Genomic DNA, 15,492 nt, shown 5'->3' on the forward strand with positions numbered 1-15,492 from the left:
AGCTATGCACAAAATATATACGACGTAGGATTATCTTCAGCTCGCCACAAAGGACACCACCTGTGAGGAGAAAGTTTCAGATGATTAGACTACACAACAGCTGTACGGGAAACAAAAAGAAAGAAGGAAAATTCAACAGCCAAAAATGGATCGTGCGACCGAGCGACAACTCATGATGGTGCCACGACTTCAGTGCAGCAAACAGTCTCGAGCAAAACAGGACACTTAACGCATGGTCTAGACAGAACCGACAGATTCATGACTTCAAGCATCAAATGTTGTCAGCGCAAGCCAAGAAAAATATCAGGGTTGGAAAAACACGGGTTCGAAGGGGCAGGAGAAGATCTACAAGGACGTGGAAGAAGACTTCAGAAATAGACATGCAGAAGCAATGACACCCTTGTAAACTCAACAACTCATTCAAAAACCTACAATGCCAAAATACATGTATTGAGCTAGCTACCCATTTTACGCAGATCATCTTTCTATTTTCTGAAGTTTAATCTATACGGCGAGGGCAAGCATCACTCGACAGTTAGCTTCATGTAGAATCCAAATACACTAGAGGAAAATTTGACCAACGTCCTCATCCATCCCATCCATTTCGACTATACCAATACCGATCGAGCCGAGCCTCGAGACATCTGGAATCGTAAAGCACATGCAGAAGCAGGATCGAGGAGAGCCCAATTACTTCCTAAGGCTTTTCGGCTGCGAAACAGAGCACAACACAGCGTGGCAACCGCGTCTCAGAAACTGAAAGACGGCGGAGGAATCTCGAACGGGAACATGCGAGTCGCTTCACCTTTCTGGCCGAGACACGAAGCAGAGCCGAGCTCCGATGCATGGCGTTATAAATGGATAATATCAGAAACAGAAAATCCCCCAAGAATCGCTCCCTGGAGAGAATTTCTCCGCCGTCGGTTCCGCAAGCGCCGACGCGTGTGCCTTCTCCACAGGGGTCAGAAACTGATTCCGTTGCGCACGTCCCCGGCTCAGCAACTTCTCGAAGGAATCGGCGCGAGCCGTGCGCCATTGACGGAGCTCTCTGCTTCGTGCGTGTTCAGCTTCGCACGCGAGCTGAAGGGGAACGAAAGGAGGGGAGTGGGAACATGGGCCTTTCTCTCTTGGGGGCCCATTTCGATCCCTTCTTGGGTTCATTTTTTTTATTTGTGCTCAAAGTGGGCTTTTTCTTCTGGCTGGGCTCGGTTGGGCTACATCTCCCGCAAGCTCAACGGGCCGAAATATTGAGATTGGGCATCGACCCTGCGGAATGACTCGGGCCGAAATATTTAAATCATTTATTTATTTTGATGTGTCGACAATCGTTTTCGGTGGTTCGCATGTTCCTCGACTTCAGCACCTCTGGTGGTGTGTCGATGATGAATTTTGTATTTAACACGATTGTTGTTTTCTTCATGATACCGAACCTTGTTTGTCAATGAATGAGGAGTCTCGGTTCATCTTAAGCTTGTGTCTCAAATGCAATGGGAGAGGTTAATTTACACTGGACATGCCATAAATGTGATCTTTTAGTATAGGATTAGCGGTAAAAGAGCTCTTATAGGAAAAGGATTATTCCATAGTACTTAGGTGATGGTTGAGATTTTATGATAATCATTCTCATTGGAGAGATTGAATTATTCTTCAAATCCCGAATCATTTCGAAAGTGGGGTCATTGCCACTCCTTGATCAACCAATGATGGACCAATAACCTATCAAAAAGTCAGTCTGATCTTAATCCATTCACTATGCATTGCTTTGCCCTTTTATTTTTATGCTCTGTATTTCTTGTGTTGATACTCATAAATTTTTGGTTTTTTAATTTTACCATCCATTACATTTGAAAATTAGGAATTGAATTTTACCTCTAAACAAAATTATCTATATTATCATAATTCAACATCTGCGTCACATTCAAGCGCTAGGAACAATTTTCATTTAGTAATAACATATCCACATTAAGTAAATTTCACAGGTTATAGGAAATTGGCCCGATATGCTAAATGGACTCGAACTTAAGAAAAAGAAGTAGTGGCATAAACTTATTGAAACATTCAAGATCCAGCATATCTAATCTCAGAGAAGCCTATTGTTCCCTCACTTTGGTAGAATGCCCCAGGTTCTAAACTTTTTTAGGATCATGTATATATATAGGAAAGTGAATTTTTTAAAAAGTTGTAAAAAGTTGGAAAGCAATATTCCTTAAAGATCTTGAGAATCAATATGGTACAAAAAATAAAAGAAAACCAATGAGAAAACGGATAGAAACAAGAGTCTCTCTGGCTCATATCCTCTTTATAAACACTTACACAAGCAATACACATCAGTCTCATATACTTAGGACCCGAGTTTGTCTTAAAACTGTTTCGTTTGAATTATGAGAGGTAAAATTCGACCAAAAAAAAAAAAAAAAAAGAACTATGAGAGGTAAAACATCGAGGATATTCCCTCTGGGTGGGAAAGAGAAAATTTTACTCAAGAATTAGGGAGTCCTTCAAGTGAAACAATAGACTCCATTGCACCTAATAAGGAATGTTTGAGGAATTGATAAGCCGATATAATAATCATCTACACCAATGAAGGTGGAGGGGTGGGTGAAACACCCACCGCAAAGTCGACCTGTACTTCGCACAGTTCTCTTAACCGACTTGTCAGCCTTGTACTCTTGGTTGAGAGACACTATCTCGACATCTCTCTGTATCTCTCTCTCTCTCTCTCGTCCTCATTGCGCTGCCTTCCGTCCCAAGCCAACCATCCTCATCCCGTCGGTGGATCGCGATTGAGCTTTGCCACTGCGACTCCTCTGTCATGGCGTCATTCTTCCTCTGGGGTTCCTTTGTCATGTGACCAAGCCGTCGTCCGATTGCTGCCAAGTCTTCCAGTGATCAGACCAGACGGAGCTTCCCATCACCGGTGCTCCATCTAGCAGTGATGACTTTGCATCCTACCTCGATGCTCAGTTAGCTTCTGGCTCTACTGGTACATCTGGTTCATCGGCTGATGACGAAACTGACAACGAGAGTAATCATGAAAGCGAAAGGTATTGTCCGATGATAGTTTTGATGTCTGCAGTGAACAGTTTATTCCAATTTTAGAATGGTTACGTGGCATTGTCCAATTCTGGTGTCTATAGTTTTCTGGTCTCCTATCTGTAACTTTTGGATTTTATGTCTACACGAAATCAGCTCTCTTAATTTGAATGCGCAACCATGTCAGAGTTCAGTGATATTGGATCTTTTTCATCTTTTCGTTATACCTATATTTTATCGACAGGGCAGGTGCCTTGGTTTCCATCGAGTTCTAACTAACAAGTTCGTTGCCAGGATAAAGAGGCGCAAGGCAGAGAAACTGGAAATTTTAGAGGAACCTGAGGGTCAACTTCACGTGAATATTCAGAACAAATTGTAGATTCAGAACAAATTGTATGTAAGAAGTCCTCCAGACTAAATGTGTATCCATTTCAGTTTCTTTTATTCCTGTGACAATGGTCTCTAGAGGGTAGGAAATTCTTGATCTTAGCCTACTTAAGATACATTTGCAGAGTCCATCTTCGGTGGGCTTTCTACTTTCCTATATAGAGTTTCCTACTGTTTTCATATATCTAACCAGGTAAATGCATCTTTCCATTACATAACATTGTGCATGATTAAAGTTAACAATAAGAAAGAGTCGTGCTTGATACCGTCCACACGCATTATCCACATTTTTTAGCTAATACACCTATGTCACAGGCAAAAAGTAGTGACACCTGTATGTAAATTAAAAATGAACTAAGCACAGCCTACGCCTGAGACAAAGCTAGGTAAAGGACATTTCTTCCTCCAGAACCAACCAAAGCTTCGCATTCAAGGCAGAAGCTCATTCACAAAATTCTTGAACTAGAAATCGACTAATGATTGAACAACCTTTATCACATCAATCTCCCTCATTCATATAGATGTTTGGGTATTTTTTATGCCAAGGTCTAAAAAACTTGTTATGATTGACATTCTAAACAGGTTGATACTAGTAAATTGCTTCTAATTTAGAATGAGATGAGTCTGATGCTGTTCTTAGCTTAGGTATCTTAAGAAGGACGTAAAGAGTTAGAAATTTTGTGATATAATGTATTAACTAGGACCTCTAACATGCTAGCTTACTATTGACTCGACAGTTGACACTTTCATTTACTTATAAGAAAAGTGGCTTGGCAATTTCATGTATGGGCCTGAAGAGTTAAGTTTAATAGGTCGCCTGAATTCGAATTATAATGATCGTGGAGATATGCTTACATGCTCTTGTGCGCATGAGCCCATACACAATTAAGGTGACCACATACATATAGATGAATAGAACATCGTTTGCTGAACTTGCAGCCTAATGACCTGTCAACATTATATTTAACTTTAGAATGCATTAATTGTAACCATGGGGAAGAACAGTGGAAGATTCTTCATCGTGGTGTAACTAGGAAGCTTGTTTTACCTTGTAAGTCTAATTTTTTGCTCTAGGAATGGCCATATGCTAAGTTCTGCAATCCTTCTTATTCATATGTAAAGGTTCTTAACTGCAGTCAGACAATCCAATTGGTGATTAAATAAGGTAGAGGATGAATGTCATGAGCTCGAGTGGTTTAGTTTGGCTTAACCTTTAGCATGATAGCTTATTCTTTTATTTTGACACGTGATGGAATCCTTGACATGCTTAGTGGCACAATTGTGAAGTGGCAGCAGGGGAAGTATTGATTTTAGTTATCCAGTTTTTAACTGCTGACTCGAAACCCACAAGTCTGTGTTCAGCTCTAGTTTAAAATGACAGAATAATCTTAATTATGAGTTAGCAGTTGGTTTTTAGTCACTGATCCTCTTTCGTTGCTTTACTTTTTATTTTCCTCTAGGATGACCAGATAATATCGGGCATTTGCTAATGTGCAGAAACAACCATAAAGCAGGATTCCTGTTCACATCCTGGTTCTTTCGGGGGAATGTGCATGCGTTGTGGCAAATCCCTTGAAGAGAAATCAGGTGTAACATCTGGCTATATACATAAGGTAAGACATCATATCCTAAAGTCGAAAGCTTCCGCCTTTTCGACATATCTTATATAGTTTATAAGTTTTGAGAGAGGTCGGAACGAGGTGAAGAAGGGAGGGTTCCTGAACTGTTTGGTAACTAGTGATTTTGAGCAGTGTTTTGCTTGTAATATATCTTTCTTTCCTTTTAGGAAATGAATGAACAATGATAAGTTGTGGCTTAATTTCAATCGGTTCTCATTCTAAATGGAAAAGTAGCTCTTTAATCCCTTACACATGTCTTGTTTGCTTTGTGAATTTAGTTAAAACATGAAATTTATGTTTTACTGATTGCCATGTCCTATTCTGGATGGGCCGTCTTAGAACTAGCATTCAGCAATTTCTTTATTTTCCATATTAGCTAATGTGGATGCCATCTAGTGGTGATTCTTTTCCATTAGAGGATCAAAGGAGCAGACTTGTGTCAGACTAGCATAAGTCCAGCACCTCGGAAGCTATTTTATATGCAAGAAGTTTCTGTTTTGCCATTGTCGGACAGTATGGTCCAAGATGGAAAAGTATGTATCAATTAGAGTTGTAAAATCATCTTGAATCGTGGATCAAGATGTTCATTTCTCTGAAATGGCTCAGGGGATGACCATTACATTCTCTTTTCTGCAGAAGGAAATGTTTGATTTTTGGTTTGTCATTTATGTTTAGCTTTTACCATTTTTATTTTAGATGGGTATGATGTATTAGTACTTGTATATGCAGGGTTTATGGCTTGCTAATGATGAGATTGCTTGATTGCAGAAGACAGATATGAAAAATTTACTACGTTACAAAAGCTTTACTTGATCCTTGACTTAGATCATACACTCCTTAATTCAACTTCACTTGCCCATATTAGTTCAGAGGAGGAACACCTGAGAGGCAAAGTAGATTCTCGGGAAGGTATACCCTTTCGTGCCAGTTTGGATTCTGTTTGGACTGTGAATTTTCGTTTTATGTGGTGCCACAAGCCATATTACAAGTTTCCTTGTGTCTTATTTTCTTGTTTATATTCTGGGCACATTTCTAAGTCCTGGTTCTGTCTTGATTGTTGGATTTACTCTTACATTTAATGGGCAGACATCTCTAAAGGCAGCCTCTTCATCTTGGAGCATATGCATACAATGACCAAGTTGAGACCCTTTGTGCGGACCTTCTTAAAGGAAGCTAGTGAAATGTTCGAGATGTATATGTACACAATGGGCGATTGATCCTACGCCCCCTGGAAATGGCTAAGCTACTTGACCCCAAAAGAGAGTACTTCCATGAAAGAGTGATCTCCCGAGATGATGGTACCCAAAGACACCAAAAAGGACTTGATGTAGTGCTGGGCCAAGAAAGTTATGTACTGATATTAGATGATACAGAGAAGGTAAATGGATTTCAAAATAACTCCCAAACAGATTCTTACATGGTTGCTCTCAAAGTTTTTTTTATTTTATTATTTTATTTTTTTTAATGAAGGCGATCATGATTTGTCTTTTAAATTCCCCAAGGTAAATTTTGGATGTGGTTTTTACACTATTAGTGTTTGGTTTTGTTTTGCTTGTTTATTATCCTTTTCTTTCTGTCAGGAGTTTAATATTAGTCTCTGTTTTCATTTTTGGGATCGGGTCGCATGAGAATTATTGTTCAGTTTTGTTGTGCTTCCCTTTCTTGTTTTTTTTTTTTTTTTTTTTTGGGGGGGGTTGGGTTTGAAAATTTCGCATACATGTGGTTGGCTGTATGAAGAATGATTCCACTGCTCTACTACTTTTCTGTAAATTTAGCAATGCTTATGCTTTCAGGTGTTTTTGTTCTATCAAGAAATCAAAGAATATACCTACAACATGTCACAATCCCATGTTTCATGCTGTATTGGCTGTCTCTGATTTGATTGATAATTTTAAATCCTGAATTAAACGTGGGGTTCTCAGTTAGTTTTTGGCTTCAATAAATGACATTGTCATTGGCTTTTTATGCCCCAAACACCATGTGGATTTTGTAGTAAAAAGCCATATTTCGGAAGCAGGAAATTTAGCTAGGTAGAGGAGTATTTGTTCCTTCTGACGGAATCTCTCTATAGTTATTTTGAGTCACCCTTTTAAATATATGAATTCTCCTGTTATTTTAGGCATGGACAAAGCACAAGGACAATTTGATACTGATGGAAAGATATCATTACTTTGCTTCAAGCTGTCAACAATTTGGATTCTCTTGTAGATCACTTTTTGAGATGGAGACGGATGAAAGCGAGGGTGATGGAGCCCTTGCCACTGTTATTGGAGTCCTCAAACGGGTCCATACCATATTTTTTCATGTATGCTCCCTTCTCTAACTTTATAAGAACTTTGTAACCTTAGTCCTCAAACGAGTTATTATCTATGTAAGTTAACAAAAAACACAATTAAACATTGATAAGGCGCTCAAATGAGAGTTGATAACCCAAAACTAGTTGGTAATTTTATCTAATAGAAGTGGGTAAGTGAATCTTATTTAGGTTGGTAATTGCATTTGAGATTATTAAAATATTTGAAGCGTCATGAGTTATGGAAATGAAAATTGATAATTTGCAAATTACTTAAAAGGTTCATAATTTTATAAAAATATTGATAACTAGTTAACAAGGTATTTGAAAAAGTTATTGTCCGTCATTTTTTACCCTGATTAACACAAATTAAAATTTAATGGCATGGAAAAGATCCTCCAATTAAGCCATGAAGCATGGATTTCTACAATAAATATAGCAATTTCTTGATTTAGCCTTTTAAAATGGGTTTCTATAAGTACATTTTTTGGTGGATGAAGTGGGATCGCATGCAAATTAAATTTGCAGTACTTAGATTTTTTTGTCTTATTGGTAATGGTTAGTATCCTAAAAACCCCAAACTAATACATTGCAATAAATTTACCTCAAATTAATTTTTGACGGCAAAAACTCAAAACTAGTACACATGTGATAAATTTATCAAAAACTATTTCTTTTACCATCAAAAACCCCAAATGAATTTTTTTACCATAAAAAATCCTAAACTGGTATGTTTGTAATAAATTTACCTTCGATTAACTTTCGTCAAATTTTACCACTAAATTAGATGATGTGGATGACACATTGTGACATAGTATGATGATGCGGCATGTCCATCTAGGGTAATATAATCTGTGACAAATTTAACGATATTTTTTTGATAAATTTAATGGCACAACCGTGATAAATTTGAGATTTTTCTTTGCATTAATCTTGTGGATTTTCACGTAGACTTGGCACATTACCCTATGTGTCATCCACGTGAGCAAATTAATGGTAAAATTTGATGGAAGTTAACAGGGGTTAAATTTGTCACAAGTATATAAATTTAGGTTTTTTCATAGTCAAAAAGTTAATTTGGGATAAATTTATCGTTGATGTATTAATTTGAGATTTTTAATGGTAAAAAAATAATTTTAGGTAAATTTATCGCGGGTGTATCAATTTGGAATTTTTAATAATTAAAAAATTAGTTTTGGATAGATTTGTCATCAGTGCAAGATAAATTTGTCATCGGTTTGGAAATTTTTAATGTATTAACCCTATCGGTACCGTTTGTGTGTGAACATATATCAGGTATATTTCCTTTGACATCCTGTCCTATTTTCAACTGCAAACATAATTCTTGCTGAAAGAAGTCAGCACGCATGTAAGCAGAATTCGTTGTAGCAAAGATCTTTCGTTCCTTTCTTGTGCTTTAGGTAAAGTGGTGCGCGCGCGGGGCCCCTCCTCTGTCTCCCTCTCCCTCCACCCCTTTTACTTGCCTGAACACTCGACTGCCATTGCCTGAAGCAAAAGCCCCACTAATATTTAATGTCTCCAACGCTTGCATATGTGTCTTTGAGGAATTAAAGCTTCATCTCGACTCATACGCATACCTTTGATTTCCGTTTCTTTGGGGCTTTACATTCTTTCCACAATGGCTCTGGGCGATAACGACAACCATCAATCTCCAGAGTGGGTCGTCGAAATCAAGAATTGCCTCGACGGAGGGCTCGCTCCTGATGCGAAGAGTCCATGGACCATCGGTAAAGTCCCTGGGAAGTGGAGTCGTGTTCACGATTCCGCATTCCATGGAGAAATGGTAGATATCGGTCCCTTCGACATATATTATTATCGAGAGAGATCCCATATCCATCGACCCAGCTTCCATAGCGATCTCCCAGTCGGTAGAGATCTCAAGATGCGGTTTCTATTGCGCCTTCTGGGAGGCAAGTTGGAGCGTAGGGAAGGGACGGAGATGTGTCGAGGACAACCGAGGGGCAGAGAGCGTCCGATGGCTGCGAACGTGATGAACACGATGATGGCGGTCGGATGGGCATGCTTTTGGATCACCTTGCGGAAGCCATGCAGATATTGGAGCAAAAAACGAGGGCCTGCTACTCCGAGAGTTTTGATGACCGAAGCAGCGAGGAATTCGTGGAGATGATGGTGGTTGATGGTTGCTTCGTGGTTGAACTATTGCGTCTTTACCACCAGCGTTTCAACCCCCAGGTAGTGCCGTTTTTAAATATTAAACAATGTCCTTCATTTATTAGATTTTAACTTTTTTGAGTAAATTAATTGTGGTCTATGACTCTATCTACAACTTGTTGTCTTGCCCACCGATCCAAAAGAATTTTCCATTAGAAGGGCGTGATAACCATTCTAGCCAGAAATTAATTTATGAAAGAGAAATAATTTTTTCTATTTTTATTTCTAGATGAGTTTCTAAGCAAAAATACATGATTGATAATGGTACAAAATTTATACTCTAAAAATAGAAATTCGTTTAATAATGACATAAAATTTCTCTATTTTGGACGATGGCGACCGATAGGCGCGGCGACCGATGGTGGTGATGGTGGCCAACAACCGGGGTGGCAACAATCGACGGAAGGTGGTTGGCAACCAAGTGGCCAACGGCGAACAATGGACGGTGGTCGATGGCAACGAATGGATGACCGGTTCATAACAGGACGAATGATGAGAATAAACTTTATTTCTTATTTTTGTTTCAAAAATAGAAAATTAAATTTTTACTTCGATTTCTATTCCAAACCTATTTCGAAACAAAAATATATTTTAGAAATAGAAAAGAGAAATAATTTTATCAAACGGATTTCTATTTCAAAAATAAATTAGAGTAGAAAAATTATTTCTGAAACAGAAATTTTGATTTGTCGTACACAAGCCAAGTTAGGCATCAATCTAACTTCCGTTACCCTTTTAGCTTACATCATTGGTCGTTTTTGCTTGCAGTCACCTGGGGTGGCAACTGAGTACGATCCGATTTTCACCAACCCCCGGACTCTAACAGCCCTTCGACGCGACCTCCTACTGCTTGAGAACCAACTACCTTTCTTCGTTCTTGAGAAACTGTACGAGCTAATCAACAAGAATAACAAGATTGATCATCAACACGCTGTGCCGCTGGAAGTACTCGCAGTCACCTTCTTCGACCCGCTGTTACCCCAGCACAATGCTGCATCTAAGTTGGACACCAACAAACCCAAGGCTCATCTGCTCGATGTTTTCCGCTCTACCTTCCTCAAATCGGTGAGTGAGAAAGTCCTCAAGAAGGGAAAGAGTGAAGTCAAGTCGCGGTTGAATCCCAATGGCAGTATGAGGGGCCTTGTCCGACACTTCGCATCGGAGCTCCAAGAGGCGGGCATGCAATTCAAGAAGCGGAAGGGTCACGACTTACTGGACATCGAGTTTGATCACAACACCCTACGGGTCCCTCAGTTGTCCATCGACGACAATACCATCTCTCTCCTTTTGAATTTCGTTGCGTACGAAATGAGCGTCCAACACCCCGAGCCCTTCTTCACGAATTATCTAATGTTCTGGGACAGTTTGATCAATAGCCCCAGGGACATTCAGATCTTCCGCAAGCGCGGGATCATCAATCACCTGGGAAGCGAAAACGAGGCGGCGGAACTGCTTGTGAAGTGTAGAGAGCTCAATTACGATCTCGATCTGGGCTACTTGTACAATGAAATCAAGGAGGTGAATGAGTATTGCGAGCAGTACTACGGAAGCAAGTACAGCGTCTGGTGGAGAAGCCTCATCCTCGAACGTTTCAGTAGTCCGTGGACATGCCTCTCTCTCTTTGCTGTCATTATCCTCTTGCTGCTTACCCTCCTCCAGACGTTTTACACGGTGTACGCTTACTATCGGCCGCATTAAGCTTTGTGCCTGTCATTCTATGACAGCAGGTGTTATTAGCTAATGGCTTTTTGCATTTGATGTCCTGTATTTGTCTCCGTCTTGGTTGCGTAGTGGCTTTACTTGATGGAAATTGTATTTTTAATAAATTTTAAAATTTCAATTGTTGTGGTGTTGAATTCAATTTGGAACTTTTTCTTGTGCATAATTTGGTTCAATGGGCATGAAAGATATGCATTTGGGATTTCTTTAAGCACCGGGTAAGACACTGAAAACATTTTGTGTGCAAGTGGTGCGAGGTTGGCCTTGCCCTGGTCTGGTGAGGCTGAGCCTCGCTGATGGATGGGCAAGGCTCTCCTCGTAATGCTCACCCAACCATCGGCAAGGCTCGGCTTCGCCCAAATCTAGTGAGGCCGAGGCTCACTCTAGCTTGACGAGGCCGAGGCTCTAGTGAGCTCACTAGCGACTGGCCACAATGAAGGAGGAAGAGGAAAAAGAAAGAGAAAAGAGAAAAGTATAGTAAAAGTATTAAAATAAAAAAAATAAAAAAAAATTAAGAATCCTATCAAACACATTTCTATTCCAAGAATAAAAAAATTGTGCAGTTATTAAACGCATTCTTTTGTTCAGAAATTATTCTCACGAACATAATAAAAAAAAATCATTTATGATAAAAAATTATTATAAGGAATAGAATAATTACCAAACGCACCCTACATCTCTATTTATACCTTTTCCATGCTCCCCTTCAATCTTGGGCGGTGTGTCAATGATGAATTTTGTATTTAACACAATTATTTTCTTCATGGCACCGAACCTTGTTTGTCAATGACTGTGGAGTCTCAGTTCGTCATAAGCTTGTGTCTCAAATGCAACGGGGAGGCTAATTTACACCGGAAATGCCATAAATGTGATCTTTGAGTATAGGATTAGTGGTAAAAGAGCTCTCATAGGAAAAGCATTATTCCCTATATTTAGGCGATGGTTGAGATTTTCTGATAATCATTCTCATTGAAGGGATTAAATTATTCTTCAAATACCGAATCTGTTGGAAAGGCGGGTCATTGCCACTTTTGGACAAACCAATGACGGACCAATAACCTATCAAAAAGTCAGTTTGATCTTAGTCCATTCATTACGCATTGCTTTGCCCTTTTATTTTTATGCTCCTTATTTCTTGTGTTGACACTCAGAAATTTTTTGTTTTTTAGTTTTACCATCCACTAAGTGAGAAAATTAGGAATTGAATTTTACCTCTAAACAAAATTATCAATACTATCATAATTCAACACCGCATCGCATTCAGGCACTAGGAACAATTTTCATTTAGTAATAACATATCCACATTAAATAAATTTCACAAGTTATATGGAAATTGGCCTAATATGCTAAAGGGACTTGGACTTAAGAAAAAAAGCAATGCTGTAAACTTATCGAAACCTTCAAGAGTTCCCTCACTTTGGCAAAATGCCCCGAGTTCTAAATTTTTTTAGGGTCAAACCCGAGTTTTATATATATATATATTTGGGTCGAACTTGAGTTCTAAATTAGGAAAGTGAATTTTTAAAAATGTTGGAAATCAATATTACATAGAGATCTTGAGAATAGAGTGGGGGAGAAAAAATTATACTTTAGAATTAGGGAGCCCTTCGGGTGGGAGGGTAGACTCCATTGCATCAAATAAGGGGTGTTTGAGGAATTGGTAGACTAATATAGTAGCTGAACCCGCGGATGAAGGTGGAGGGTTGGGTAAAACCCTACTACAAGGTCGACCTGTGTACTTTACATAGTATCTCTCAACCGACTTGTCGACCTTATATCACTCTCTCTCTCTCTCGTGTCCTCATTGCGCTACCTTCCATCCCAAGCCAATCATCCTCATCCCGTCGATGGAGGGAGGACTACTGGGTCAAGATCGCGATTGAGCTTCGCCATTGCTGACTCCTCTGTCACGGTGTCATTCTTCCTCTGGGGTTCCTTCGTCGTGCAACCAAAGCCGTCGTCCGATTGCTGCCAAGTCTTCTAGTGATCAGACCAGACAGAGTTTCCCATCACCGGTGCTCCATCTTGTGCCGGCGCTTCCTTTCCCCGTTCCTTGGTCCCCACCGTGGCCGGTTCTCGGCGTGAGAGCATCGGCAGTATCCCCATTGCTGAAGGATACCTATCAGCAAACCTCATTCCGGCTCACTGACGCTTTGACGTCCTGGTCCGTGGGCCACCATCTTTGTCGTTCTTCCATCCAAGGCATAACTTTTAATTCGAATAGGTTAAACTTTACCCTTGATTATTATCTTGAATGTTCAAGATTAAAAGATGGATTCATTAGGGTCACCCGCATAAAGAACCAATCTTTAAGTTGGAAATCCAATCTTTACCTCAATTCGAGAAATTAATAATATCGATTGATTTCCATTCCATATTAGAAATTAAGTATTTAATTTATTCTTTAGTTTTTCATGATTTTTTACTTCATTTCTTTAATTTTCAACCACTGCCGTCAGAACATCATGTCGCTATCGAGGGTCCTCACATTACATAAGTCCTATGCTTCGGTCAACTAAAAGAATAACTCGATAATGTAACGAACTTGAAAATATCATTGAATGTGATCAAGTCTACCATGGTCTTTTATCGTCATATTTCTCGACCTCACTCAGTTGATTGGAGGGAGTCGGGATGAAAATGAAAATTCAACATGGAAAATCGATTATGAATATACCTACAACATGTCACAATCCCATGTTTCATGCTCTATTGGATGTCTCTTATTTGATTGAAATTTTAAATCCTGAATTAAACGTGGGGTTCTCAGTTAGTTTTTGGCTTCAATTAATGACATTGTCATTGGCTTTTTATGCCCCAAACACCATGTGGATTTTGAAGTAAAAAGCCAAATTTTGGAAGCAGGAAATTTAGCTAGGTAGAGGAGTATTTGTTCCTTATGATGGAATCTCTCTATAGTTATTTTGAGTTACCCTTTTAAATATATGAATTCTCCTGTTATTTTAGGCATGGACAAAGCACAAGGACAATTTGTTACTGATGGAAAGATATCATTACTTTGCTTCAAGCTATCAACAATTTGGATTCTCTTGTAAATCACTTTCTGAGATGGAGACAGATGAAAACGAGGGTGATGGAGCCCATGCCACTGTTATTGGAGTCCTCAAACGGGTCCATACCATATTTTTTTCATGTATGCTCCCTTCTCTAACTGTATAAGAACTTTGTAACCTTAGTGTGGTTATGGTTTTTATTGTTGCAAGACAACAAATTCCCTGTCCTAGGAGGACTGTATGGCCTGTGCACTTGCGCTGGCACTGTGTTCTTTATATATAACTGAGATTATTACCAAGTCAATACTGTTACTTATGTGTGAAATTTTGCACTGCAGGAACTCGAGGACGAGCTTGCTGGCAGAGACGTTAGACAGGTATTTTTCTTGCTGATGGTTCACTGACCATTTATGACTGAATTTGTATTACTAGTTTCCAATACTCCTAGTGAAGTAAAGAAACTTCTGTTGAAATGAATATGCTGCTTCGGCTAGGAATTTGGGAATTTTAACTTAAAAGTTGGGAGATTTTTGGAGTGATGCCTTAGGTTCTCTCGGACAAGGTTTTTGGAGCTGTGATTATGATCGGAATAAATAGGCAGTTGAAAAAAATGCATATGAACAAGGGAAAGATTGTGGAGCTTTACTGTACTGTACTTCTCCTGCACTACCCTATTTGAGAACATCCTGAAGTGATGGTCTAGCCGGCAGCTAGATTAAGGAACCGGTCATTTCACTTCAGACGTGTGATCTTGTGCATTTGGTTGGAGCAGGTTTTGAAGACGCTTCGCAAGGAAGTCCTTGAAGGCTGTAAGATCATCTTCAGCCGTGTGTTTCCAACCCACTTTCCTGCCAGGCAACACCAGCTGTGGAAGATGGCGGAGCAGTTGGGAGCCACATGCACGGTGGACCTCGATGATTCAGTGACCCATGTGGTTGCGACGGATGCCGGGACGGAGAAGTCGCGTTGGGCTGTCAAGGAAAAGAAGTCGCTGGTCCATCCGCGGTGGATTGAAGCTTCCTACTATTTCTGGAAGAGGCAACCAGAAGAGAGCTTCTCCGTCGACCAAAAAGCCAGTAGTTAGTATTCATCGATTCAAGGATATGGGTAGAAAGGCACCTTTAGTCAGATTTATCTAGTGACTTGATAAATTCCATTAGCTGGTTCTATTCCTGATGCATGTAGAGTCTACTAGTTTTGCTTGCTGGCCTCCCTGTGGTCGCAGAATAGCTTT

General features: G+C 39.6%; 2 protein-coding genes across 2 annotated transcripts; both read left to right on the forward strand.

Moving 5' to 3' along the window:
* The first annotated feature begins 857 nt into the window (after nt 1-857).
* LOC104439758 (RNA polymerase II C-terminal domain phosphatase-like 4) lies at nt 858-15,485 on the forward strand. The gene is given in 11 exon segments (XM_018871045.2): nt 858-1,055; nt 2,965-3,044; nt 3,278-3,282; nt 4,918-5,033; nt 5,769-5,832; nt 5,835-5,948; nt 6,126-6,265; nt 6,268-6,417; nt 7,159-7,344; nt 14,597-14,635; nt 15,031-15,485. Coding segments are annotated over 11 exon segments (1,404 nt in total). The 3' UTR covers nt 15,343-15,485.
* On the forward strand, nt 9,285-11,367 carry LOC104437549 (UPF0481 protein At3g47200). The gene is made up of 2 exons (XM_010050516.3): nt 9,285-9,546; nt 10,294-11,367. Exons 1-2 carry the CDS (start codon nt 9,367-9,369, stop codon nt 11,221-11,223), a joined length of 1,110 nt encoding a protein of 369 aa, XP_010048818.3. The 5' UTR covers nt 9,285-9,366; the 3' UTR covers nt 11,224-11,367.
* Nucleotides 15,486-15,492: the final 7 nt, after the last annotated feature.

This window comes from Eucalyptus grandis, chromosome 3 (genome assembly GCF_016545825.1).
Source record: "Eucalyptus grandis isolate ANBG69807.140 chromosome 3, ASM1654582v1, whole genome shotgun sequence".
Taxonomy (NCBI): Eukaryota; Viridiplantae; Streptophyta; class Magnoliopsida; order Myrtales; family Myrtaceae; genus Eucalyptus; species Eucalyptus grandis.

Coding starts and splice junctions, on each gene's coding strand:
- LOC104437549 (XM_010050516.3), top strand. CDS start 9,367: ATGGGCATGCTTTTGGATCACCTTGCGGAAGCCATGCAGATATTGGAG. Junction 9,547..10,293: donor ACCAGCGTTTCAACCCCCAG/GTAGTGCCGTTT, acceptor TTTTGCTTGCAG/TCACCTGGGGTGGCAACTGA.